Source organism: Podarcis gaigeae, assembly GCF_964106915.1.
Source record: "Podarcis gaigeae genome assembly, chromosome: 4".
Classification (NCBI taxonomy): domain Eukaryota; kingdom Metazoa; phylum Chordata; class Lepidosauria; order Squamata; family Lacertidae; genus Podarcis; species Podarcis gaigeae.
Window position 1 is genome coordinate 23,833,820 of NC_139677.1, and position 26,323 is coordinate 23,860,142.

Here is a 26,323-nt window from a genome sequence, read left to right on the forward strand (position 1 = left end):
TGACTTGCAATAATAATAATAATAATAATAATAATAATAATAATAAATTACGAATACGCGCCCATCTGGCTGGGCCTCCCCAGCCACTCTGGGCAGCCCCCAACAGAAAATTAAAAACAAGGTAATACATCAAACATTAAAGACTTCCCTAAACAGGGATGCCTTCAGATGACTTCTGAAAGTCAGATAGTTGTTGATTTCCTTGACATCTGATGAGAGGGCATTCCACAGGGCGGGCGACACTACCGAGAAGGCCCTCTGCCTGGTTCCCTGCAACCTCACTTCTCACAATGAGGGAACCGCCAGAAGGCCTTTGGCACTGGATCTCAGTGAACGATGGGGGTGGAGACGCTCCTTCAGGTATCCTGGGCCAAACCGTTTAGGGCTTTAAAGGTCAGCACCAACACTTTGAATTGTGCTTGGCCAGAGGTGCAAGGCATGCACGTATATAAACACAAATGCACTGGCAAATGCCATTTAGAGCTGATTCTATTTCTAGAATCTACAGTGGTACTTCTGGTTACGAACTTAATTCATTCTGGAGGTCCATTCTTAACCTGAAACCATTCTTTATCTGAGCTACCACTTTAGCTAATGGGGCCTCCCGCAGCTGCTGTGCCACCGCAGCGCGATTTCTGTTCTCATCCTGAGGTAAAGTTCTTAAACCGAGGTACTACTTCCGGGTTAGCAGAGTCTGTAACCCAAAGGGTTTGTAACCCGAGGTACAATCTCCATTCGTATACAGATGCTAGGGGACCAGCGGCCTAACACATACCTCAAGGAATGCCTCTCTCCTCATGAACCAACCCAGAACCTGCACCTGAGGCCCTTCTTTGGGCTTACTCTCCACAGGAAGTGTGCAGGGTGGCAACATGAAAACAGTCCTTTTCCACAATGGCTCCACTTGTAGAATGGCTCTCCCTAACAAAGCATGCCAGGAGTCATTGCTGTGCTTCTAGGTGCCAGGCAAAACCCTGGCACCTAGAAGACCCAGGTTTATGTTTTGTAATTGCCAAGGCAGTCACCGTGGCCTTTGTGGGACTTATCCTTTAAGTGGTGTGGGTAGGACTTGTTCCTTTTAAATTCAGTGCTGGAATGAGTGTTTAAGGTTTTGTTTATTGCTGTTTTTACATTATTTCAATCCCTTCCGTTTTTATTTTTGCTGTGCAAGTTGCTTTGAGGGGCCTGAGTGCAAGCAGTAACAATCACAGCTACAACTCACATCTGTGCTGGAATCTATTTACTAAATGAGCACTATTGGTCTCACCTGTCCCTGGAATCTGACTGTCCACAATAGTTCTAGAGCTTTGTTTTTCTCTTGCTATCAGTCACTTACTACACCCCTGTTAACTCCTAAGTGCCTGTGCCCAGGAAATGCCAAGCAGGAATTAAAAGAACTCTGGGCCGTGTCATTTTTGAGCATGTCGCTTAAAAAGGCTCATATCTGCCCCTCACGAGTACCAGTACTAGAGTTTCCTGTAAAAGCAGCCTCCCTCCATTCTAGAGGGCAGTAGCTCACTGTTCCTAACCCTGCTTGCTGTTTTCGGCTTCTGATTGGCTCCAGAGCCTCACAAGATCCAGAAACTCCAGTGTACTGGGAAATAAGTTTGCATAAAAACCCTCAAGCATGATATGTAATGCAGCCTCAACACTTTACCTCATAATGATGGGCTTGTAGTCTCAGCTGTGCCCCAATAAAATATACCTGCTTGTCTCCAAGTAGAGAACAAGGAAGCACACTTCTCCCCAGCTTCTCCTTCCCATTTTTGGCATAGTTACAGAAGAAAAGGCAGCTCAACTCTCAGGCCCCCTTTCTAGCCAAGGCACAGCCAACCCATTCAGATCTACTACGGCCTGCAAAGAACAGAAAGCTGCAGTCTGGGTTAGTTCTGCTACTCAGTTTGGCTGAGAAGAAAGTTCTCTCATCTTGTGTCACTTATCCCTTGGTCTGGTGAAACATGGGCCTTCTTCCCTCGCACCACTTCTCCTTGGTAAGCCATAGCAACACCAGGCCAGAATAGGAAGGCCTACATGTCTGCCACCACTTCCTGGGATCCACAGGCCATCAAAATGCAGCGTTCTTGATTTTGGAAAACCAGACTCGCGTCCCAACATACAAAATAGGAATGCACATCTGAATTCACACCAGAGTTATTTTTCCCTGTTTGCCACGCACACTCAAAGAGATGTTATTTTATGCTACTTAATGCAAATACTACGATACTACAGATGCAAAACAAGTTTCAAAGAAGTTTTCCAGAGAGATGGAAAACTCACGGGTAATAATAAATGAGGCCAAAGATGTACTCCTTCCTTAAAGCATGAAAAGAATTCCTGAAACGGCTAGTATTTTAAATACTCTACAATTAAGTCCCCCCGCCCCCCGCACAACAAATATTACTTCAAGGAGACCATATATGGATTTTGCTAACAAACAAAAAAATAAGGGAGAAAAACTTAAGGTAAAACTTGCTAAATCACACTCATTCACTCACTCTCTGTCTCACACACACATACCAGCCAAAAAGTTACCTCTTTGTACCTTTTTATAAACCTCATATGCTACCTGACCCTTACCCAGATGTGATGGCCATGGTCATCTATTGTGCCTTAACTGTAGTGGATCAGAACATGGGTTTTTTGTGAGGGGTGGTGGTGTTGTTTCTAAAGGGAGCCCTTTAAAAGATCTTGGCCACAGGATACACACCTGCATTACTGCTAGCCGCTCCCAGGTGACAGCAGAACCCAAAACAAATTAAGGGTTGCCCCTTTATTTAAAACAGCAAACTATCCGGATTGTACCTTGAGCAAGGCTCCAACCCCCTCCCTTTGCAAGGGGCGGCCTGAATAGTTAGCAGAGCAGGAGATTCTTAAATTTCAGGGTCGTGGGTTCGAGCCCCACGTTGGACCAAGAGATTCCTGCCCAGCAGGGGGTCGGCCTAGCTGACCCTCGAGGTCCCTTTCGAGACTGCATTTCTAGCAGTCTGTCCCCTCAACCCCCCCCCCCACTGCTCATTTAGACGCTCCCTCCAGCTCCTTTACAAGTTAGCCAGGTTCACCCAGCCTCACTCTCACCCAACCCAATGTTAGCACCCCCCGGATGAAACAAACCCCTGCATACCACTAAATTAGCCCGGGGGGAGGAGGAAGTGTGTGTGTGTGTAAATGACCGCCCCCCCTCAAAAAAACCCACCTCCCCCTCTGCGTTCCCATTTTGGGGGGGGCCTCTTGGATTGCAGTTTGAAGCCCATGCAGGGAGGTGGGTTAGGACGGGGGGGAGAGCCCGGAGGCGGCGGCTGGTTTCTCACCTGCATGCCCGGCAGGCCAGGCTGCTGCACCGGGGAGTGAGCCATGATGACGGAAGCGGCAGAGGCAGCGCTGCTACCGCCCCTCCTGCGCGCGGGCCCCTCTCCTTTCCTCCTCTCTTGCCTTCCTTCCCTCCTCCTCTCTCTCGAAGCAGCTCCAGGAACGCAAGGATTCACCTCAGCCCCATCCCCAGCCAGCACCCGCTTGCTCCTTTCCCCTCGTGCGCCCCCGATCCACCAGGGCTAGGCGAGCCACCAGCCGACTACGGAAGGGACGGGCGGGCGGGCGGGCGGGCGGGCGGAGGACTCCCGGGTCTCTGTGCGTCTGTGCGCGCGCGCAAGGCAGCGAAGAGGGCGGGCAGGCGCACAACACAGCCGGGTTCGGGAAAGGGGTGAACCTGGAGGAGGAGCGAATCCTGACCCTCCTCCTCCGCGCACGGGTCCGTAAAGGGAAAGGACGAGGCCACGAGGAGGAGCCACGCTCCTCGCGCAGCCCAGCCGGGCCTATTGGCGCGCGGCGACGGGGCGGGCGAGGCGGGCGCCCCTCCCTTCCTCCCCAAAAGAGTTATGTGGAAACTCGGAAAGCGAACTCGCTTGTCGATGTTTAGGTGCACTATTTATATGCATATATAGGTATGTCTCGCCCGCATCAGCCTCTGCAACCACAGCGCTCGGCTTCGCCCCCGATGGCGCACTCTTCCAATCATAGGGCTTAGGTCCCTTCGGCCCCCCAAATAAAATATATGCCCTTAAAGTTGATGGGCATTGCCATTCAAATTTTGTGTGTGTCGTCTTGGGATCGATTTTGCGGGGTGGGGCTTACCCGCCCCCTCCCCATATTTTATTCAGATCGGCCCCCTTGTTTCTCAGATGGACGGATGCCAATATATAGGTCCCAATCGAATCGAACTCTTGATGACAAATGTCTCCATTTGTATCGTGTGTTTTCCCAACTCCACTTTCGCTCCTCCCTTTCGTGTGACCCTGGGCCATTCGGAAGTGGGCGGAGCCAGGCGCAGCTGACGGGGTGATTGCCAGGATCCGGAGGAGGGCGGTAGGGGGAAGAGGGCGCAGCTGCGCGCAGGACGCGCGTCCTCCTCCTCTTCTCCCCCTCGCCTTCCCAGGCCATTTTCCCGAATTGGGGAGCGAAATCGGTGCAGGAATTCGCACGCGCTGACCTTGAGATTCGATTCAGGAGGCATCTGCGGCGAGCAGGTGCATGGCTTCTACAGCTCTGCTGTGTGGAAATGGACTGCCGCAGTTATGGCTGTTTTAGGTCCACTACAGTATTCATCCAGCAAGCGGTTTAGAAGTCGTGCAGGTTTTCTAGTATAAGAGTGTGTTTTCCTTCTCTCTCAGCCCAAGCCAGCTAAGCGAGAGGCTACTTGCAAGTCTGCCTTACAAAAAGCACACTTCAGTTAACTGTCCTGTGTCTTTCATGCTCAAAGGCTCTGGTGCAAGGGCAAAAGAGGAAAAAAGAAAGGCACAGATTGAAAAGAAGAAACGGTAGTCATGCTAATCTCAGACGCTCCCAGTGTCCCTGTTTTCCAGGAACAGTCCCAGATTTTCAGAAGCCATCCAGGTTTCTGATTTGATCCCAGAATGTCCCACTTTTCCTTAAGGTAAAGGTAAAGGGATCCCTGACCATTAGGTCCAGTCGTGACCGACTCTGGGGTTGCTGCGCTCATCTCGCTTTACTGGCCGAGGGAGCTTCCGAGTCATGTGGCCAGCATAACTAAGCCGCTTCTGGCGAACCAGAGCAGCACACGGAAACGCCGTTTACCTTCCCGCCGGTGCGGTACCTATTTATCTACCTGCACTTTGACGTGCTTTTGAACTACTAGGTTGGCAGGAGCAGGAACCAAGCAACGGGAGCTCACTCTGTCGCGGGGATTTGAACTGCCGACCTTCTGATCAGCAAATCCTAGGCTCTGTGGTTTAACCCACAGCGCCACCCGCGTCCCTTGCTTTTCCTTAGGACGTCCCTATTTTCATTGGAGAAATGTTGGAAGATATGGAGTTAAGTGACCCCCGAGCCAAGATGATAAGTAACCTTTAGAAGACATCTGAATGCAGCCCTGTATAGGGAAGTGTTTAATGTTTAATATGTTGTTATATATATGTTGGAAGCTGCCCAGAGCAGCTGGGGCAACCCAGTCAGGTGGGCGGGGTATAAATAATACAATTATTATTATGGAATAGGACATCCCTGTTTTCGTCGGAGAAATGTTGGAAGGTATGTGATCTCAGGTAGCAGGTTATCCATTCTGTTCTTCTGTGTGGGGCTAATTAACAAAGACGGCCAATCAATTTCCTAACAACTCTTCATGTGGTTATAATTGCATACATTCCTTTCTTGGGATGATCAATTAACCATTATCAGAAGTTTCTGTTTTAATGCAATAAAAGCGTCACACCTACAACCTCTACACTTACACAATCAAAGAGGTTGCAGATGCTTAATGACACCAAGAGGGCTGGATGAGGTTTCAGCAACACACTCAACCTCACTGGTTTCACAAGGGAGGCTGTCAAGATAATTCGGCTCAAGAATGTGTAGTGTTTATGCCTCACATAGAGTGGCCAGTTGGCAAAGAGGGCAGGGCTCTTGCAACTTTCATAGTTATGTAAAAGCCCCACCTGCTGAAATTCCCTCTTCTGGCATACATCCATGTATTTCCAATTTAAACCCATTTGACAACCGATCTCTTGCGACAAAAAAAGGTGGAGGGAAATGATTTTGAAGGTTCCTGAAAGGTTAGCATTGGTTAAAACTATTGTTCCTCCTAAGCTAACTTTTCTTATTCAGAGCTTACCAATTTCAATTTCTTTTAAACCGCTTTGGAGCTGGCAGCAGCATCTGAATTATTTTATTTTTGCTTGCAAATGATCTAGAAAAGGTGGGAAGCTGCTGCGCTTACCTTTAAAATGGGGGAGGGAGAAATGGGGGGTTCCTGATTTAACTAGGTATTGCCAAGCAAAGCAAATTAGACATTTTGTTTCCCACACATTAGATGATACCAATAGGTGGGTACAATTAGAAACCCAACCTATTAAAGGGATCACAACTATATCATGTTTTTGGGTTTTTATTATGTATTTTGTGTTTTCATATTTTGATTTTATGTTGTAACCACCCTGAGACCTGTGAATATAGGGCAGTATACAAATAATAATAATACAGCATAAAGGTAAAGGCAAAGGGACCCCTGACCATTAGGTCCAGTTGTGGACGACTCTGGGGTTGCAGCACTCATTTCGCTTTATCGGCCGAGGGAACCGGCAAACAGCTTCCGGGTCATGTGGCCAGCATGACTAAGCCGCTTCTGGCGAACCAGAGCAGCGCATGGAAACGCCGTTTACCTTCCCGCCGGAGTGGTACCTATTTATCTACTTGCACTTTGACATCCTTTCGAACTGCTAGGTTGGCAGGAGCAGGGACCGAGCAATGGGAGCTCACCCCGTCACGGGGATTCAAACCGCCAACCTTCTGATCAGCAAGTCCTAGGCTCTGTGGTTTAACCCACAGGGCCACCCGCGTCCCTAATAATACAGCATAACCCTTAAAGCATAAATTCAGAACCCATGGCTCATAGATTCATATAAGCCAAGCTAATGTGCTGGAAGGGGACTGCGGGTGTGTAGTTCCCTGCCATGTCGCTGGTGATCCCTCGCCCTTCCACTCTTTGTATCTAAATGTACTGTATATCATATTTATTATGCAACTAAGTGGAGGGCGAAGGGGTTTTATAGGCTTTTAGGTTTATATGTTGATGGCCAGTGGATGATTTAATTATTTATTTTACTTGATCTGATCCTTCCACCCACATATACATGGATCTCCCAAAATCCTTCTACCAATGCTTCCGACTTTTAAGAAACTCCTACGGTCCCGGTAGCAGCAGTGTATAATTACTCCAGCCTAACCTCCATGCGTCCTGGAATTTGCAGTAATATGGCTGAAGAGAGCCCTGGTCTGTTACCCCTAAAAGGAGGCCTCGCCATAGCCCATCAATTGCCAATCCCTCTCTGTTATACCTTAATAAATCTCTTTAGATTGTTGCTTGTTTTGATAAATTATTTTTGGTTTATAAGATAGTCTGAAGATGGGGGATGGTATGTAAGTCATACAGACAGGCCTTTTTTTAAGCTGGGACTTGCCAGAACTCAGTTGGCACTATTGCCATTCTAAGAGAACGAGGGAGGCGTTTATGGCAAGTTCCAGCACCTCTTTTTTTCTAGAAAAATAGCACTGTATACAGACCAGGAGTAAATAAACCTTTGCAGTGCAAAAAGGTGACATTCCCTTCTGGACAATCTTCCAAAGGCCACATGAGAGTGGAGGGCAAGGACAAAGGCAAAAGTGGGCAAAGCAACAAATGTAATTTACCTTTGTGCAGCAGGCCAGGTTGTATATGCATTCCTCTCTATCTTCCACCCAGACAAGGAGCATTGTCAGAGTTCACGGACATGTTTTAGGCAGGCAGAATCACTCAAGGCAGGGCCAATGAAGGCTGTGAGCTTTCCCTGGTGCCTCTATAGAGTCTCCTCCACCCTCTTAAAGTAGCATTTTATTGTAATGAATATGGTGTGTTCCTGGTTGCGGTGATGTCGTGGGGCCATGGATTTACAAAAGGCTGCCAATTCCTGCACTATCCTGATCCTCAACAATAATGAAACAGAAAGCCCAGCTCTCTTCTTCCTTTGAGAAAATAAAACCAAACCATTTTTGGAGTCGCAGTTTTATTTCGTTTGCCTTTGCTTCTTTATAATGCAATTCCTCTTTGTTCATCTCTACCACAGTAGGCACCTGAAGCTAGATTTGGCAGTCCTCTGGTAGAAAACAAAGGAAGAGTTGTGTAGTGCAATACCAGGGTCATGAACATTCAACTGGCTCAGATACGTGCTCTCAGGAGTTAAAATCCCCCACATATGTATAATAGCAATCATTATCTGTAGGACAGCATATCAAAGAGCCTCTAAAGCCTGTATGTTTTGTGAGACAGGAGCACTTGCCTTCTGCTACAACATAAAATTAAAACAGTTCTGTATAAAAAAATAATACTTTTCATTGTGGCCAGGTGTAATTAGGTTCAGATCCCTTTTTAAGTGCAAAATCTGCTGAGAAAGAACTGAGGGGGGGTCCTCATTTTCTTCACAGGAGAACAGATTTCTTAATCTTCGCCCTCGGGAGGGAGGGTGTGTTTTGATGGTGTTCACGAATCATCCCTGCCCAGTGATAAGGCAGCACCTATGTGTCTTGGACTAGAGATAGAGTTGTCCCGATGACAGTTTATATTCTCATTCAGCCTTTAGTATATGCTCACATCTGAGTCTGTAAAACGGGTGCATTTCCATTTTCATAAGATGGCGGTTCCTTTTCCCTCTTCTTTTCATCCTCTACCATTTGAGCTTCAACCTCAACTGGATCCACATAAGTGTAAAAATAGGCCATGATGGCAAAAACAAGGGTAACTGCAACAAGTAAAGCTGCAAACAGAACGTATTCTACCCACTGTAAAATAAAAGTAAAAAAAAGTTTTAGATTTATATATATTTATATATACAACGTGCTATTGCTAATGAATAAGCATTTATGCATTAATTCAAAGAACAGCATTTTAGCAGAAGTCATTACATTATTTTAAGGCTTGCTTCAAACATTAGCACAGTCACATGAAGTGCCCTTGGGAATCCAAACTGCCTAGCTTGCCTCTTTTAGGAAGTAGCACATGGTTCAGGAAAATTGAGATTGCAATCCTAACTGTGTCTACTCAGAAATAAGTCCTGTTGAATTGAATGTGGCTTACTCTCAGATAAGCGGGGTTGCAGCCTGATGGGGAACAAATTTCCTTGCACTCCACAAAGGCAGTGGATAAGGAGCAGGGGTAATTTTTGTAGGATTGTGTATGGCACTTAACACGGAAATTCTGGTATCTAGAGAACCTCACTGAGATTTCCATTTCTATAGGTTTAACAGAACCTTTCTTTGGCTATGCTATTATTATTACTACTGCTAGTACATGGGCTACAAAATTGTGCTCTGCAAAAACTTAAAACTTCTGAGTCATTAAATGAAGTCTTCCATCTTTAGATTTGCAAGTCATTCCACAGTTGCTACCATCCAGAATCACCAGATTTTGTGAAGTTCTCCGACCTAACCATATGCTTTTGTACAAAAATTAAAGTTCCAGATGTTGAGTGTGAAGGTTCTCCAGTGACTTATCCCTGCTCCCAACCCATACAGGATACAAGATATGCAGCCCATATGAACACACAAGCCTTATTGAATACAGCAAGACCTGTTTCTGAATGCATAGGATTGTGTTGTTAATGTACTGGACCCCTGCTGACTTCATGGAACCTATACCAAAGATTCCAACACGTAAAACTAACATTAGAGATCAAGTATTCAAAGCCATCTGTATTTCTCGCTGTGAATCATATTGACATATTTGCATGCTCAGTATTCTACTGAAACTACAACTCTGCCATAGTAACAGAGCTGTGTTTTAGTGACTGTTCTGCCCATACAATAGTGTTCACCAGTATATCTAGATATAAAAACTTATAGCCCTGATGTTAAGACAAAGTTTACTTTACCTGTTCTTCAATTTTTGAAGCTCCGGCTATAATAAGAACAATGATATTCCCCACAGCCACTGTCAACAGCCATCCAGCTTGCAAAACAGACTTCATGTTTGCAGGAGCCTACCGAAACAAGTTATTTAATTGCACATTTAATTGCACATTGTTTTGAGGTACACTATCAAATATTTATGATTCAAAATTGACTTTTCAAGGGCCAATTGCATATTTAGCAATTAAAAAAAACTCAGGAGGCAGAGGATGCAACACTTTCCTTCCCCACTGTGGTTCCAACTAAAATCACCTCTACACTTGTTTTTTGCTCTTATTAGGGCGAATGCCATCCACACGTGGCGGGGGGGGGGGGTAATTACTGGGGTTGCAATGGGATCCCAGTTCCCATGGAGGAAAAAATGTCCACCCACTCTGTTGAGCTTTCTATTAATTGTTTTTAACAATCCTGTTGTGATTGCTATACACCATCTAGTTTTGCCCTCCTGGTGGTTGGATGTAGCTTGTAATCGTTTGCAAGCTAAGAAATTACTTCTGGAACAGAGTAGAATTCTTTGTTCTTTTTTGATCACACCTAGTCACAAAAAAACCGCATAGCTTGGCTTTACTGAATCACATTCTCTATCAGTGGTTCTCAACCTGCGGGTCTCCAGATGATGTTGGACTACAACTCCCATCATCCCTGAGCTCTGGCCTTGCTAGCTAGGAGTGATGGGAGTTGTAGTTCAACAACATCTGGGGACCCACAGGTTGTGAAAGGCTGAACTGTATCAGTCTCTACATGGGAAATACTGTGCAGACTAGAAAAATATTCATAATGAGAACACCATTGAAAAATACAAATCTGAGTTCACAGAACTATGCTATGTGTGTCAGATGGCTTAGGATCCATCTGACACACACAGATTCTACAAGCTCACTTGCAAACCCTACTGCCGGTCTTTCCTTGGGAACAGTCTGCATGAGTTCTATGTTATAACATCTCAAAGCTACCATTGCAACTGAGACATCTCTCAAGCAAAGTCATCTACCTGGTCATATGAAAACGATAGTCCAGTGACTGAGAAGACCACTTCGGCGCAGGTGATAATGAAATACTGAGGAATTTGCCAGGCCATACTGATTGTGTTGGGTTGAATGTCTTCAACATAGTTGAGGAGTACTTCACTGCTGTTGCACTGAAAGGAAAACCAAATTATATTAATCCACACAAAAGCCCTGCATTTTAAATAGGCAGCACAAATTAAAAATAACTTTAATCACAGCGTAAACTGACACTGAAGATGTAAAATATGAATAACTGCAAAAGACTACCCCTTTATAAAAGGAAACATTCTTCTTTAAGTTGTTCACATTAAAAAAGATTATTATAAGCAAATCAACAATGAGAAACACAATGATCTCAGGTGCACTCGTCCAGAGATTCTGATGGCTACAAAATCTCCACTGTGCACACTGACAGAGCTTCCATGTCACCAAAGACTCCCCATTCATTTCAATTGAAGAAACAAGGGAATGCTTGAAGGGAGATATAGTCTCCACTAAAGTGAATGGAAAAGCATGTTCATATAAAGAGATCAATGTGCAGAGAAGAGCACATGACTATGGATTAAGTATGGGAGTTGTTTATTATGAATATACAAATAATAATAATAATAATAATAATAATAATCCCAATTGACTGAGTTGCCCCAGCCACTCTGGGCAGCTTCCAACAAATCAAAACACAATAAGATATCAAACATTAAAAACTTCCCTATACAGGGCTGCGTTCAGAGGTCTTCTAAAAGTCAGATAGTCTGTAGTCAGATAAATAGCAACTAAATCTTCAATAGATAGCAGATCATCCAGGTATATTTTAATTTGAAACCAAAAGCCTCTGAATTATAAAGTGCCTTGTGTATTTTAAGTTTAAACAGATCCTATTTACATTTACTGTGACTTCCATCATTAGCTATACCAACAGTTCAGTGCTAATCTTTTACATGTGTTTACAACAGCAGTATACTTGTAGTCATATACCGCATTTTTCGTTCTATAGGACTCACATTTTCCCCTCCAAAAATTAAGGGGAAATGTGTGTGTGTCCTATAGAGCGAATGCAGGCTGCGCCGCTAAGCCCAAAGCCAGAACAGGAAGACGGAGCACTGCGGAGCGCTCCGTCTCGCTGCTCTAGCTTGGGGATGGCTGCGTGCACAGGCTCTCCAGGGCAGCGGGGTGCCTTCACCCTTCACCCCGCTGTCCTGCAGAAGCTGGCAAGGCTGTTCCCAAGCCAGAACAGCGAGATGGAGGGCTCCGTCTTGCTGCTCTCGCTTGGGGACGGCTGCGCGCACAGCCTCTCCAGGGCAGCGGGGCGCTGCGCTCCAAAGGCTTCAGGGATCTTTGAGGCTGGCGGTGGGGGAAAGCAGCGCTTCCCCCCACCGCCAGCCCCACAAGCTCTGGTGAATGTACCTTGAACGCACCTTGTTTTAGAGGGGGAGAACAAGAAGAAAAAAAATTTCCCTGTTCTCCCCCTCCTATAATCCGGTGCGCCCTATGGTCCGGTGCATCCAATGGAGCGAAAAATACGGTATATTTTGCTTTGGTAACTTTGGTATGGTTATGGTGTGATATTTGTTATATATCGGTACTGGTGAGCCTATGGCTCTCTGGATACTGTTGGACTCCAACTACCATCAGTCTTAGCCAGCATTGAGAATGGTCAAGGATAATGGCAGCTGCAGGGTCACAGACTCCCTAATCTTGATATTTATGGTCAGATAAAAACACCATTATAATTCATGCACCATTGTTAACCCAGAGACTTTCATTCAACTGCCAGTGGTGTTTCAATATTCCTTAAAGAGAAGCAAAACAACTTACCCCATCTACTACAATAGTGTAAGCGCTGCCATACCCAAATGTCAAAGACTTGCCACTGCAGTTACGAAGATCGCTGAGAATGGTAACAGTGATTTCTTTTCTGGGAAGAAAGATGGGAGGGGGGAAATGAAGTCTGATCACAACCTACCCAATTTAATTCACTTATATGAAGCTATAGTAGTAGTAGTAGTAGTAGTAGTAGTAGTAGTAGTAGTAGTAGAAGAAGAAGAAGAAGAAGAAGAAGAATTGCTAGTATTAAGAGCAACAGCCTGAGCATTATTTGTTCAGCTTACGATCATTAACCACGTGCATTTCAGGTTAACTGCTTACTCCCAGTTCTAAAGCTTGCTGTGGCAGGATATTGTCTAAGGAAGTTTTTCTGACCACTCTCCCAGTGCACCATCGTTACTAGTGATCAGAATGAATTATATTATTCCATAGCACAGGCATAGACAAACTCGGCCATCCAGCAGTTTTGGGACTACGACTCCCATCATCCCTGACCACTGGTCCTGTTAGCTAGGGATGATGGGAGTTGTAGTCCCAAAACAGCTGGAGGGCCTAGTTTGCCTACGCCTGCCATAGCATTTAAAAAGTTAAAGCTACCCCAATGAATGCCTGTTTCCTTAATGATTTCTCACCAGGAACTAGGAGTCTCTAGAACAAGAGGGAACAACCTTTTCGGCTTGGCAGGCTAAATCTGCATCTTTGACAGATGGGTAGGAGTACCTACCTGCCAATAATCCGACACCATGACGATGATTGGCAGGCCCTGTCAAAGCTGGCCTGCAAGGGTAAAGGGGAGTCACTGACCAAGTTTAATCCTGCTTTCTGCAAGCAGTCGATCTAGTCACATCTGTAACTTGACATTACATATGACTTCAGGTATGGATCAGGTGGATGTGGTTTAGGGAATATGGCCTTGGCAGGTGAAAGGGAGAGGCCTTGTGGGCCAAAATCCACCTACAAGCCAGAGGGTCCCATCCAGCTGGTCTAGAAAAAGAGCATTTGCTTTACACAGCTTTCTCTCCTGCTAACCCCAATGCAATCTTCCAAAACTCACCCACGCTTATTGGTCAAGCATGCACCTGTTTTCTCACATTTGGATCTTCTTCTCTCTTTTCGAGCTGACTCCCACCACCACCACCACCACTTGTCTTCTGGCAGCCAACATTTTATTTACTCATAATTACCTTGGACTCTGCATTTGTTCCAGGGCATGGTAGGGAAAAGCCCCTGACAGCAGCAGTATTTTTTGTGGTGGCTGCCGTCGAATTAATACAAAAAGTGTGCACATTTTCTCCCTCACAAGACTAACAGCAGTTTGAAGGGGCTATTTAGAACAGGCAAACAGTACCACGCAAGAGGGACTAAAAATATCTCCACCATCACCAGTGTATCAATCAAATTCCAGGCCTCATAGCTCTATTGCAGTGAAAAATAAACAGATTCAGAGATCCAGTCACAGATTTTCTGCCTAATATACCCTGGTCTATTGAAGCACACATCCTGTGAGTATTCCAAGTTCCTTAAAGATACTCAGATTTGTTGTAGCATAAGCTAACATGGACTAGAACCCACTTCATCAAACGAATGTTGGCACTGAGACAAATAATTGCAATAAGACAATTATTTGTTTTATAACTAAAGTTTTTACTTGTACCGTATTTTTCTGTGTATAAGACAATGGTTTTTTCTTAATTTTTTGAGTAAGAATGGAGGGTCATCATAAACACGGTTTTCAGTGGGGCGATCAATAACTTTGAGGGCAATCACCTCAAAGTAGCTCAACAACTTTGAGATCCCCCCAAAAGTTCAAAAATACTGATTTCTTAATTAGGGGTTCAAAAAAATAGGGGTTGTCTTATACACAGGGGCATCCTATACATGGAAAATTATGGCATACATTATATGGTAGTAACTCACCCCATGACCTTCTGGTGAAGGACAGGTTTAAAAAATCTGGCAAACAAACAGTAATACTTACTCTCCTCTTTGGAAAGCCGTGTAGTTTGTGGCAGAAAAATAATCCACAAATCCAAAGGTAACTCCATCCATAGTGATATTAATAGTTGAATCCATATTGTTTATGAACCTTTAAGACATGATTTAAATGAAGTGTTTTTAAACAGCACAATTTATCAGTTATTGTTGACGTGGGGAACTTTTGGCCCATAAGTTGATGCTAAACTACAACTCACATCATCCTTGGCCAACTTCTATAAGCCCTAGCAAGCATTCCCAGACGTTTGTATCAAACTATTAATACAAACTCTGGAGTCCAGAGACTCCATGAAAGGTAATATGAATTTGTGACAGCCAAGATTGAAGGTTTGTGTAACTTAAATGAAAGGACATATTTCTTATTTCATTTATATACAGTGGTACCTCAGGTTAAGTACTTAATTCATTCTGGAGGTCTGTTCTTAACCTGAAACTGTTCTTAACCTGAAGCACCACTTTAGCTAATGGGGCCTCCTGCTGCTGCTGCACCACCTGAGCACAATTTCTGTTCTCATCCTGAAGCAAAGTTCTTAACCCGAGGTACTATTTCTGGGTTAGCGGAGTCTGCAACCTGAAGCGTATGTAACCTGAAGCGTATGTAACCCAAGGTACCACTGTAATGGATAACTCAAGAATGGTGAACCTTTGGCCCTCCAGATGTTGCTGAACAACTTTGTTAAGAAAGATTTAAAAATGTTTATGTAGCCGAAAAGCTCAGTTTCTCAGTTGCTCCAATTTTTGTTAAAGGAAGTTGTTATATCTTATGAAATCCCATTGTTGTTGAAGCATCATTCAGAATGAAACATAATAATCCATGCATGCATACTGCCAAAAAGTTCAGCCCCACTACACTAGGCCTAGAGATAGTCAACACATCATTACACCGAGTTGTACCCACAAGTAGGCAGCAATAGGGGGACTGGCCGTGTGGGGCAGAGCGGAGGAACTTGCAGCAGAAAGCCCTATGTTTTGAAAATTACTAGTGATTAAGGTGGGAAAAATGACACAGGACTCATTTCCCTTTGAACAGAAGTCAATTTCTAAAATAAAACTAAAAAACATAAAAACGAATATATTACCTGATCTCATTGTTTCCTTGCTCTGGTTTTTCTGTGAGGCCATCCACAAGCTGAGAGAACAGAGATTTTGAGTTAGAGGAGTCTAATGGCTATTTTATAATGCCATTCATTTATAAGCAATGCTTTGTACAAATGATAATTCAGCATTCATAAACAGTTCTTGTTCAACTTGAACCAATACTCCCATATTAAATGCTTATGCAACTGAAAAGAAGGGTGGATTGTGTCCCCTTTTGAAATATGGGTGAAGATGGAGACCTATGGATCCTGGGATATCCCTCCATAGACCATAACATCATAGGCAGTTTTAGACCTTGGATTTAATGGTCTCACAAGGTCTCCTTCGGGCAGCCATATGTGATATTTTACTTGTGAACCACATCATTAACATTTCCCTTCTCCCTGGCCCCACCACTGCTATTCCATGTTTTAGAAATGCTTCTTCGTTCCTGATATGTTAAAGCAGGAGAAAGCTTGCCAAGCCCATTTAAATAATAATAATAATACTTTGATCATGTGTGGTTTTACATTTCAAAAACATTTCAATCATCGTAGCATCGTGATTATGCTGAACACATTTACCTGGGAATAAGCACCACTATGTTTTAGAAAAGGGTGATATATTCTAAATTCAAATCAATAGCGTGAGTACCTGTAACCAGGTACATGCCTAGCTGGCTGCCTCCTGACCAAGTGCAGATGTTGGGCCTGTTTGTCCCTGCCCCCAACAAATGCAACTCTCAGGGTGGTCCTGGGGGAGGGCCTTGCAAACCCTGGCTGCACCTCTGTATAGAATTACAAGCTAAGTGTTAATTAGCATCAGTGTTAATCACCGTTGAGGACGACAGACTGCCCTCTTAAAAAGGATTTGAAGTCAGCTATCAACATTGGTGAATACAGAACTCTAGTTATCCTTAACCAAGGTTAATGTCAGTAGAATCTAGACACAAATAAAAAACGTTGCGGAAATGTTTTTTTAAAAAAAACGTTTTGAAAAATATATTGAATTTTCCATAGCTCACCATCACCATCTAGTGTCACATTTGTATAATGCACTTACAACACACTGAAAATGTTTTCTTTGCAGCTGTACAGCTGTATCAGCCCTTTTTGTGTTTCAGTTTCTCTCAGGCTTCCAACGAAGACAGTTTTCCCCCAGAAAGCTGCTGGAAGTATCCACCTGGCATTGGACTTCCTGAGTATTATTTTGATATGCAACAGAAACTAGAAGGCTGGTTTCTTAACTAGCTTTTAAACTGACTTACCAGCTCAGCTTGGACCCCAGCTCTATTTGATATTTGAAGGGTGTGACGTTCTTTTCCCATGTAAACAAACGTTTGATTAAAAAATTCCTTCCCGTAGTTTATATCAATATTTTTTAATTCTGTTGTGTCAAAAGTGAAGTAGTCAGTCTATAAAAAAAGACAAAATACAATGAAACAGTTAACATTCCTTTCACCAAAGAACTTTGATAAAGCTCAGCTTGCCTCTTATATTACAGATCACAACAATTACAGCTTCACACAGTGCACGTGAAGTTCATAGGGTGTTTGTTTGTTTCTGTCCCTCCCTCTCAAAAGAGTTAGTAAATCAACACTGATGTAACCTTTTCCTTCTTCTCATAACATGTAAAACTGGAGTATAACAACCTTCATGGTAATCCAACCAGTGGTGGAGGAAGGGGGTGGTCCACCCCAGGTGTCACCACTGAGGGGGTGACAAAATGCCTGGCGGCACTCACTGCAGGGCCTGCAGTGCACCCAAGCCATGAATCTCTCCTGGGAAAGATGCAGTAGCTTGAGTGCATCCAGGCTCTGCGCTGCTCCAAATGGTCCACTGGCCGCCTCCCCATCAGCTGTAGGGCGGCTGAGTGGGAGGAGGCAGACAGACGCCTTGGAGGCCCCGCGGAGCGTCCTGCCCTGGGCTCAGGGAACACATGCCGCCCCAGGCGCCCAATCGACTTGCTCCGCCGCTGAATACAACTGAGATAGACCTGGAGCTACGGTGGATGCTGTTAATAAAACAAGAAACCAAAAACAATATTTGGGGATATAACAGAAGTACCAGTTCCAGGATATAAGAAATTACACTTCATTTAGGATATCCTGTACAAACTATCGCATTTTAAGAAGGATAAGCAATATGCAACAACTCTACAGAATAAGTTTTACCCAAAGCTGACCCATTGAAATTAATGGACTTTAGTCCTGTTCATTCATTTTAATGGGCTTATTCTAAGTAAAACTTAGATTGGTAAAACCACCAGTAGATTAGAAAAAATAAGAATGAAGGGAAATAGTTCTGTTGCAACAGAAAATATGGAAAATAATTGCCCAGCTACTGATGCCAGTGCTTTTTTCTGGGGGTACTCAAAGGTACTCCAAGGTACACAGTACCAACACCTTTTTTCTAGATGTTGTGGCACTTATGGAAACAACTTCATGGTAAGCACCTTTTTTTTTCTTAAAGAAAGCACTGGCTGAAACTGTCCCGAGAAGCCTATTGGACATTAAATTGGGATCTAAATGGAATTTCAGTGTACCATTTCCACTTTTGGACTATTTAAATCACAAACCATCCACCAGTGAAAACACCAAAACATGAATAAATGGAATAGTTATTACCAAAAAAAAGCACATGCCACAGATTCAAATAATACAAAAGTTAAAATTAAATACAAAATTGATTCTCAAAACTTACTGAATTTGCAGGACCCACTTCAGCAGTCTGATTGGTACCAGTAAAGTTAACTGTTGCACTGGTGTTCCCTATATTTATTATTTTGATTTGGGACTGGCCTGCAGCAGGAAAAACTGGAATAGTTTTCTGTAGAGGAAGAAAAATGTGTAAAAAGAAAAGGGTCACCTTTTTTAAAAAGCACCTCTTTCTTTCCCAGGGCGGAACCATACATTAAAAGAAACATCTAAAGTTTCCAAATCTTTTGTTTTTCATAAAATACTAATATGGAAGCAAAGTCATTTGCTTAAACCTTCCCACTGCTACTGATTTTCTCCAGCAAATCCCCAGGCCTTTAAAATAGGTGTTTTCCCTCCCCCCTCTCTCAGCTGGGCTCCAAAGGCAAATTAGTCCATTTCAGGGTAAGTTGCATAACTGAGGAGGAAACTTGCATGGAAGTATAATGGGTGGGAGAAAGGAAACACTAACTCACCCTACATTTCTCAAATTCTGCCCTGCAAGTGTGACTCTACCCATATGGCCAATATTTAGGTAAAGGTAAAGGGACCCCTGACCATTAGGTCCAGTCGTGACCGACTATGGGGTTGCGGCGCTCATCTCGCTTTACTGGCCAAGGGAGCCGGCGTACAGCTTCCAGGTCATGTGGCCAGGATGACTAAACCGCTTCTGGCTGTTAAGTTGTGGGTAAACATATCAGACGACACAGCGATTCTTCCAAAGCAGCTCTTTATTTGTAAGCTGGAACAGAACTGAACTGAAGGGCTCAGTCAGCCTGCTTATATAGAGCTCCACTACCTGGTTACTGTAACAACTTTCTAAAACTATCCAGTCACTTTCTATCCTTCATTTGCATAACTATCTACAGTATCCCCCTGCTGGCCCAGGGTGATAACTTCGGTACATAACACCGGCGAACCAGAGCAGCGCACGGAAACGCCGTTTACCTTCCCGCCGGAGCGGTACCTATTTATCTACTTGCACTTTGATGTGCTTTCGAACTGCTAGGTTGGCAGGGGCAGGGACCGAGCAGTGGGAGCTCACCCCGTCACAGGGATTCGAACCACCGACATTCTGATCGGCAAGTCCTAGGCTCTGTGGTTTAACCCACAGCGCCACCCGCGTCCATGGCCAGTATTTAATCCCTTATAAAAGTAAGAAGGGAGGTTGCATGCCACCCTAATCTCCAAGCAGTGCAAAATTCTAGGGATTCTAGGCCAGGGTTTGTGTTTACTTTGGAAACGAAGCAGAGATTGTGGTGTCCTTGTGATATATACTTTATTTACACATATATACAACCTGAGTCTACAATGCAGAGGTTCACAGCATCAACACCCCAAGAGGGCCTGTTTCCCCAACAGCCGCAGCCTTGGATTCAAACAGGAATCAAGCATTGCTCTGTCTCTTTCCAGCTTACTGCTTTGTCTCTAGCAAACTAGGCTCTGCCTCTCTCTTAATAACTATTCCTGAGCTGAAAGAGGAGCCCTCAACCATTTCCCGTTTTCCACAGAGCCCCATTTTTTTTGTTCTCCTGACTGGAAAAGAAAGAGAATCTGAAAGAACCAAAATTGACAGATCCTTTCACCCCTTTTCTCTGTTGTATTTTATATCATCGTATGAAAACCTGAAGCTGCCTTAAGACAGGTCATCTGTCAGTATGCCTAGTACATTATATCCATTTAACTAGATATACTGGTGCTGTAATGGACGCGGGTGGCGCTGTGGGTTAAACCACAGAGCCTAGGACTTGTCAATCAGAAGGTCGGTGGTTTGAATCCCCACGACGGGGTGAGCTCCCGTTGCTCGGTCCCTGCTCCTGACAACTTAGCAGTTCGAAAGCATGCCAAAGTGCAAGATAAATAGGTACCACTCCGGCGGGAAAGTAAACAGCGTTTCCATGCGCTGCTCTGGTTCGCCAAAAGCGGCTTAGTCATGCTGGCCACATGATCTGGAAGCTGTACACCGGCTCCCTCGGCCAATAAGGCGAGATGAGCGCCGCAACCCCAGAGTCAGCCACGACTGGACCTAATGGTCAGGGGTCCCTTTACCCTTTAGCTTACTGGTGCTGTAACTGGAGACCATCTGAATGCAAAGTATGTCCTCTGCTACTGAATTGTGGCCTTCCCTTCTCAGATGAATTTTGACCCTATTCAACTCCATGTTCTCCAAAGTGGTCTCTTGTTTTCCCCATAAATATAATTCACCCTATCTTTTCAGCATTCCCTCATATATGAATTCGCTAAGAAGGATGTTGAAGAAGAAGAAGAGTTTGGATTTGATATCCCGCCTTTCACTCCTTTTTTAAGGAGTCTCAAAGCGGCTAACATTCTCCTTTCCCTTCCTCCCCCACAACAAACACTCTGTGAGGTGAGTGGGGCTGAGAGACTTCAAAGAAGTGTGACGGGCCCAAGGTCACCCAGCAGCTGCATGTGGAGGAGCGGAGACGCGAACCTGGTTCCCCAGATTACAAGACTACCGCTCCTAACCACTACACCACACTGGCTCTCTATGTTGGGGGGGGGAGCATGTTAAATATTTTCAAATTTTCATTGTATGCTTTCTTTGCAGGATTTGGTATTTCTGTTTGTCTGATTTGTATAAACAATTTTTAATACTTCAAAATCAAACCTCTGTTCTTTGCCGTAGTGGTAAAAATGAAGACAAAAAGCTAAATGGTTAGGCCTTGCTAGATTATTATTTTTTTACTTACGTCTATCTGTACCTGCACCACAGCAGCAACGACAAATGCCAAAGCCGCCAACAACATGCCGACTGTCATCTTCCTCAGAGGCCTGGCGAAGGAAGATGGAGCAAGCAGATTTTCAGAAGCATACTTGGTTTGGAACAATGACAGGGAACTCTCTGGAACTCTCCAGATATTTGTTGGACTAGAACTCCCATCGTCCCTGCTCACTGGCCGTGCTGGATGATGCTGATGGGAACTGCTGCCCAGTAACATCTGAACAGCCACAGGTTCCCTGCCACAATTTGAAATTTAAACCCACTGCTGCTTACAAGTCTTTGAAAATGATTAAAATTGCCCCTTTGCACATTTTAAACTATCCCTGTGAGCGTCTTAGAAATATTCTCCAGTAGTCCATGGAAAAATTACTTGCAAAGATGGAACTTATTAAATATCCCCATGGCTTTTAGGGTCTCTATAACACTAATTACTAGCCTAAATTCTCCAGAAAGCCACATTGTTTATAGCTTTTTCACTACATTATTTATAGCACTTAAGGAAGATGGCAGGCTCAAAGCTCATTCCGGCCACTTTCAGACATCACAAAATCTTCCCTTGGCATATGAAGCAATAGCCCATAGAATAAGTGCTCTAGTTTTAGTTATTGATGCTCAGCAATAAAGCCACATTTTTTTCCATTTGCCTGAGGGTAAGACCAAAATTCATCTGAAGATAATTTTCAGGAATTCTTTCGTTGTGCGGTTCTGCGGTTCTGCCTAAGCTTTGGAGAGCAATTGTCATATTAAAAATGTTTTTAAATACCAACCCCACCTAGTCTGTATGTTTTCCCCACTGCCGCCCAACTTGCTGAATTTCACCACATTCACTTACGTGAAATTAATGTGACATTTCTTAATTAGAGGATAAACAACAGCATCTACAACTGGGACCATTATCACAATGAGGATTGGGTTTACAGTCTGTTGAGAGGAAAGGAGAAAAAAAACACGAGAAAGTTAATAACTTTCAAACAGCTTATATAAAGGTCGCTTGAAATAGCTGAAAACATAAATATAAAAGCTTACAGTACCTGCATCTGGTCTGGCTGGATCTGAACAGGGCCCTGGAGAAAAAGAGAGAGATGTATATCTTAGTTTTAAGGTACTTGTAAGTTGAAACTTTAAATATCCTTGCCCAATCTAGCCAAGAGTATCCATGCATGTACAGCTGGATCAGACCAAATTCTGTCTATTATTATTATTATCATCATCCAAGCATACAATCTAAGATCTGCCCAGAGCTCAAGCAGGTGTGAAAGTTTAAGAAACAACTTACAAAATCTCCATCCATTGTTGTGGCCTGCAATGTCCATCGTGATCCCTTTGAAAGAAAACATTAGAAATTTCTTTTAAAAAGCAATTGTCACTAAATATCCTCAGGGTACAGTAAGTGTCTGCAGAATATGAAAAGTATTTGCTGTACTAGGACACCTTGCGTCCATGTTGTAAAGAACCAAGGGTAAGAAACCGAATAAATAATTTTATCAACAATGCCAAAAGGCAAGAACAACTAATTTTTAGAAGCTTTTGCCAGCCTATAGGCATACCGAAAATAAAAATAACACTCAGCAAATAACTTCTAAGTGGACAATCATAGGTGAAAAATCTGCGGTGCCTTCTCTCACACATAATCACGTATGTTACATCAGTGGACACATAATTAATTAATTTTTTTACAAGCAAGATTGTTCTGCCGGCTAAAACACCTACCAATAATAATGAAAAGTATTATAACAAAAATATTGAAAAAAATAAACAGTGCATATCCAATGATACATCATGACTTAGATGGGGTGGGGATAGGAGCTTTTTAAACACCTGAATAAATTGTTAACAACTTTCTTTTCAAAGTTACCTGCTGATCAAAAAGTGCCCAAAACATGGGAAGAGGAATATACAGGAACAGCACTCTTAAGACCATCTTTGTCTGGGCAATAAGTCGTTTCTATAACAAAGGAGTGAAACAAATCATAATAATAATTAAATACTGTCAGGGGTTCAGAAGGAGAGACACAGGAGGGGGAGCAAATGGAGAGTGAGGAGGAGGAGTACGAGGGGGGCGCAGGCAGTGACAGTGGCCAGAGTTATTCCACAAGCCTCTCTAGCGAATCGGAGGACTCACAGAAGGGAGCGCCGGTGGCCAGAGCGAGGGGGGCTCCAGGGGGGAAGCCCCAGGAGGAAGGGGCTAGCGGGGAGTCCCTGAGCAGCAGTTGGAAATCAGGACCAGCTTCTCCACCAGAGCGCAGTGGGGAGGGGGAGTCCCAGGAGTCGGGACCAGTGTCCTCACCACCAGAGGGAGGAGAGGAGTCAGGTTTGGCAACACCCACATCAGGAAGCGGGGAAACGGTCAGAAGGAAAGTCACCGGCTGGGCGCGCGCGCCAAGTTCAAATGTACAGGAGCGCGGCACAGCGGGGAGCCCGGGAAGGGAGCCAGGTCCTAAAGCCCGCCGGAGGGAGGGGCAAGACTCAGGAGGTTCAGCGTCAGAGGAGTCCAGGAAGGAGGAAACCCCAGAGGGCAGAAGGACCCAGCGAAGGAAAGAACAGCGTAGGAGGTGGAGCCGGGCTAGAATTTTAAACTGGTGTGGGTGGAGCAGTGAGTCAGAGGGGACTTAGCCGGTCTAGCGTCGAGACGTGGGTCTGCGCGCCCAGAGCTTGGAAATGGAAACTAAACTTTAATAAAGACTTTTGTATATAACATCCACTGGGCGTTGGTCCTCTGTGAGCTGGGACCTAGCGGCAGTCCTGACAAATACGAACTTTTTAAGAATGAGGTTTACAATGAGATTAGAGAAGGTAACAGTACCTTTCAGAAATACCAGCGACCAACTCAAAGACTAGGAAAGGAAGTTGTGGAAGCTGGATTTATTAATAGTCCATCTGGAGAATGACCCATCCCCTTATCACAAAGCGACCATCCTGTAACTCTTGATGATCAAAATTGCGTGTCGAGGTCCCCAAGCCACCCCCCCCCCCAAATAACTCACAACGCAGACTTAATTTTTGTTTAAGGTTTTTGGCATAATTTTGGCCACAACTTTATTTAAATACAAAACCGTGAGTGGTTGTTTAGGCATTGGTTAAGACTATCTGTCCCCCCGCCTGGGGACAGAACTGACTTCCGGGCACCACCGAAAGACAGTGCGGGGGAAAGCAAGTCGGGGAGAAATGGAGCTGAGACACAGACCCTCAACTCTCACCCGCCTGCTCCCCGAAGGCTTGCCTCTGGGGATTGGACGAAAAGATGGCAAGCCCCAGGATCCCTTTAACGGAATTCCCTTTCCACAGCAACCATGGAGGGGCAGGCCCAGCCTATCCTGACCCCTCCTCCACCAATTTATAACCAATGCCTAACCGCAACCTTACAAGTTGTGACAATTTGCTACGCAGTAGGCAAAAACCAAATGGCCCAGCCAATCAGCCAGATGGACAAAATTCCTATCAGGCCCCTGCCCCAAGAGCAGACGACCCCATGACAGGCATGTCAAGGTCAATGCAACAACCCCTTACTCAAGGGCGGGTGGGCGGGTGATCCGTTGCACGCAGCAAAGAGAAAGCTCCAGGCTGCGTGCAGAGTATTTAAACATTTTACCCCTCCCACCAAAATTGCAATGTAACTTTTACCCCAGCAACCCAGTGAAGCAATCACTGCCCCAGGCCATCTTTAGAGACCCTGCCTGGTAACAGAAGGGTGGCTCAGCAGACCCCACCGCAACACGTCCTCTCCATGAAGGAGAACACGCTTTATTGGAATACATAGAAAGATAATCCCAGGCTTAAAATTATGTCAGAGGGTAGAGTATCAGCCTAGGCAGAGCCCAAATGTGCCAGAACAATAAGGCTGATGAGATAACACAACTGAGATACAGAATATAGGAAGCACATTTCCAATTGTGGCCAATTTGGACCACACATAATCTAGGCTGCACAAGGAGGAGACAACTGGTTCTGTTTCAGAAACAATGCAGTATCTTTATCTGCCGAAGACTGGATCGGTAAATTATACACCTGATCTCCATTGCAGATTAGGCACAACTGGGTCAATTGCATTTATTGATTCTGATCTTCTGCTTCCCTTAGATCAGCTTAGTGACTTACTGGACATAGAGAGCTGCCTTACACTGTTTAAGGTCTTAGGTGATGCTTACGCACAGAGCCCTCTTTCTTTTAATTTGACACTAGTTCAAGCACTTATTTAAAGCTCTGAACTCTGTGTATTCAGATCTTATTTGATAGCTGTTGCCTTTCCAATCGGCTGTAAATCCCTGTGTGATCTACTGGACTTGGAAGCGACAGGCAGAGAGATTTTACAAAGGGTTCAAGACGCCAGAAGTCATGGAATCTCCTTAAACTTTGCATTGTTGAGGCAACTATGTCATATAAGGGGCCAGGTTTTCAAGCTCTCTGAACAGACAACTAGCACAACTTACATCATACTTCTCGCTAGCCCAGTCCAACCAGTGCTCCCTCTTGGGGTATTGCTTGCTGCGATGTCTAAATCTGTTTCCAATAGAAAACTGCAAAGAGACAATTTACAATTGGTTAAACAATGTTGCTGTTTACCCCCAAAATTATTTTCACAATAGGAAACTGCTTCCCAGCAGACCAAAATGCAAAATGAAGCAAAGACGGAAACACTGCCAACAGGATATGGCAACTGTCATCACTGCCCACCTCCCCCTCCTTCCAAAGGGTTTACTGTAAACTCTTTGAGCTATTTTAGTAGCTTTATTAATGAAGTTGTTGCATTTTAAATGCAAATGTATTATTTTGTACTTCACAGAGTTATATCAGCAGAGACCTCAAAACCTCTGTTATCTGTACTATATATTTGTCTAGACGTAGGTGCTATTGGCAGCTGTTTGCTTTTTAAAGATCGCTTTTCCACCATGTTTCAGACAATCTAGATCAGGGTTTCCGAATCTTGGCCCTCCAGCTGTTTTGGAACTACAACTCCCATCATCCCTAGTTAACAGGACCAGTGATCAGGGATGATGGGAATTGCAGTCCAAAAACAGCTGGTGGGTTTCCCAAGTTTGG

General features: G+C 44.4%; 2 protein-coding genes and 1 long non-coding RNA gene across 3 annotated transcripts in view; 1 reads left to right on the forward strand and 2 right to left on the reverse strand.

The window, feature by feature from the left end:
• STK24 (serine/threonine kinase 24) overlaps window positions 1-4,231 on the reverse strand; it is a 40,983-nt gene extending 36,752 nt beyond the window's left edge. The window contains exon 1 of the mRNA XM_083735324.1: window positions 3,309-4,231. Coding sequence (XP_083591450.1) covers window positions 3,309-3,353 — 45 coding nt within the window. The 5' untranslated portion in view covers window positions 3,354-4,231. The remainder of the gene's footprint in view (window positions 1-3,308) is intronic.
• A 704-nt stretch (window positions 4,232-4,935) lies between these two features.
• On the forward strand, window positions 4,936-8,367 carry LOC310843043. Its single transcript, XR_014563488.1, has 2 exons — window positions 4,936-6,029; window positions 6,063-8,367. It is a non-coding gene; the product is annotated as an uncharacterized lncRNA (long non-coding RNA).
• Window positions 8,030-26,323, reverse strand: part of SLC15A1 (solute carrier family 15 member 1) — a 30,086-nt gene continuing 11,792 nt past the window's right edge. Inside the window, exons 8-21 of the mRNA XM_083735295.1 lie at window positions 25,714-25,800; window positions 23,142-23,231; window positions 22,563-22,607; window positions 22,318-22,350; window positions 22,119-22,207; window positions 21,255-21,336; window positions 18,551-18,676; window positions 17,116-17,262; window positions 15,851-15,900; window positions 14,755-14,862; window positions 12,768-12,867; window positions 10,937-11,083; window positions 9,909-10,016; window positions 8,030-8,820 (exon numbers count right to left, since the gene is read on the reverse strand). Of these exons, the coding sequence (XP_083591421.1) occupies window positions 8,629-8,820; window positions 9,909-10,016; window positions 10,937-11,083; window positions 12,768-12,867; window positions 14,755-14,862; window positions 15,851-15,900; window positions 17,116-17,262; window positions 18,551-18,676; window positions 21,255-21,336; window positions 22,119-22,207; window positions 22,318-22,350; window positions 22,563-22,607; window positions 23,142-23,231; window positions 25,714-25,800 (1,404 nt within the window). The 3' untranslated portion in view covers window positions 8,030-8,628. The remainder of the gene's footprint in view (window positions 8,821-9,908; window positions 10,017-10,936; window positions 11,084-12,767; window positions 12,868-14,754; window positions 14,863-15,850; window positions 15,901-17,115; window positions 17,263-18,550; window positions 18,677-21,254; window positions 21,337-22,118; window positions 22,208-22,317; window positions 22,351-22,562; window positions 22,608-23,141; window positions 23,232-25,713; window positions 25,801-26,323) is intronic.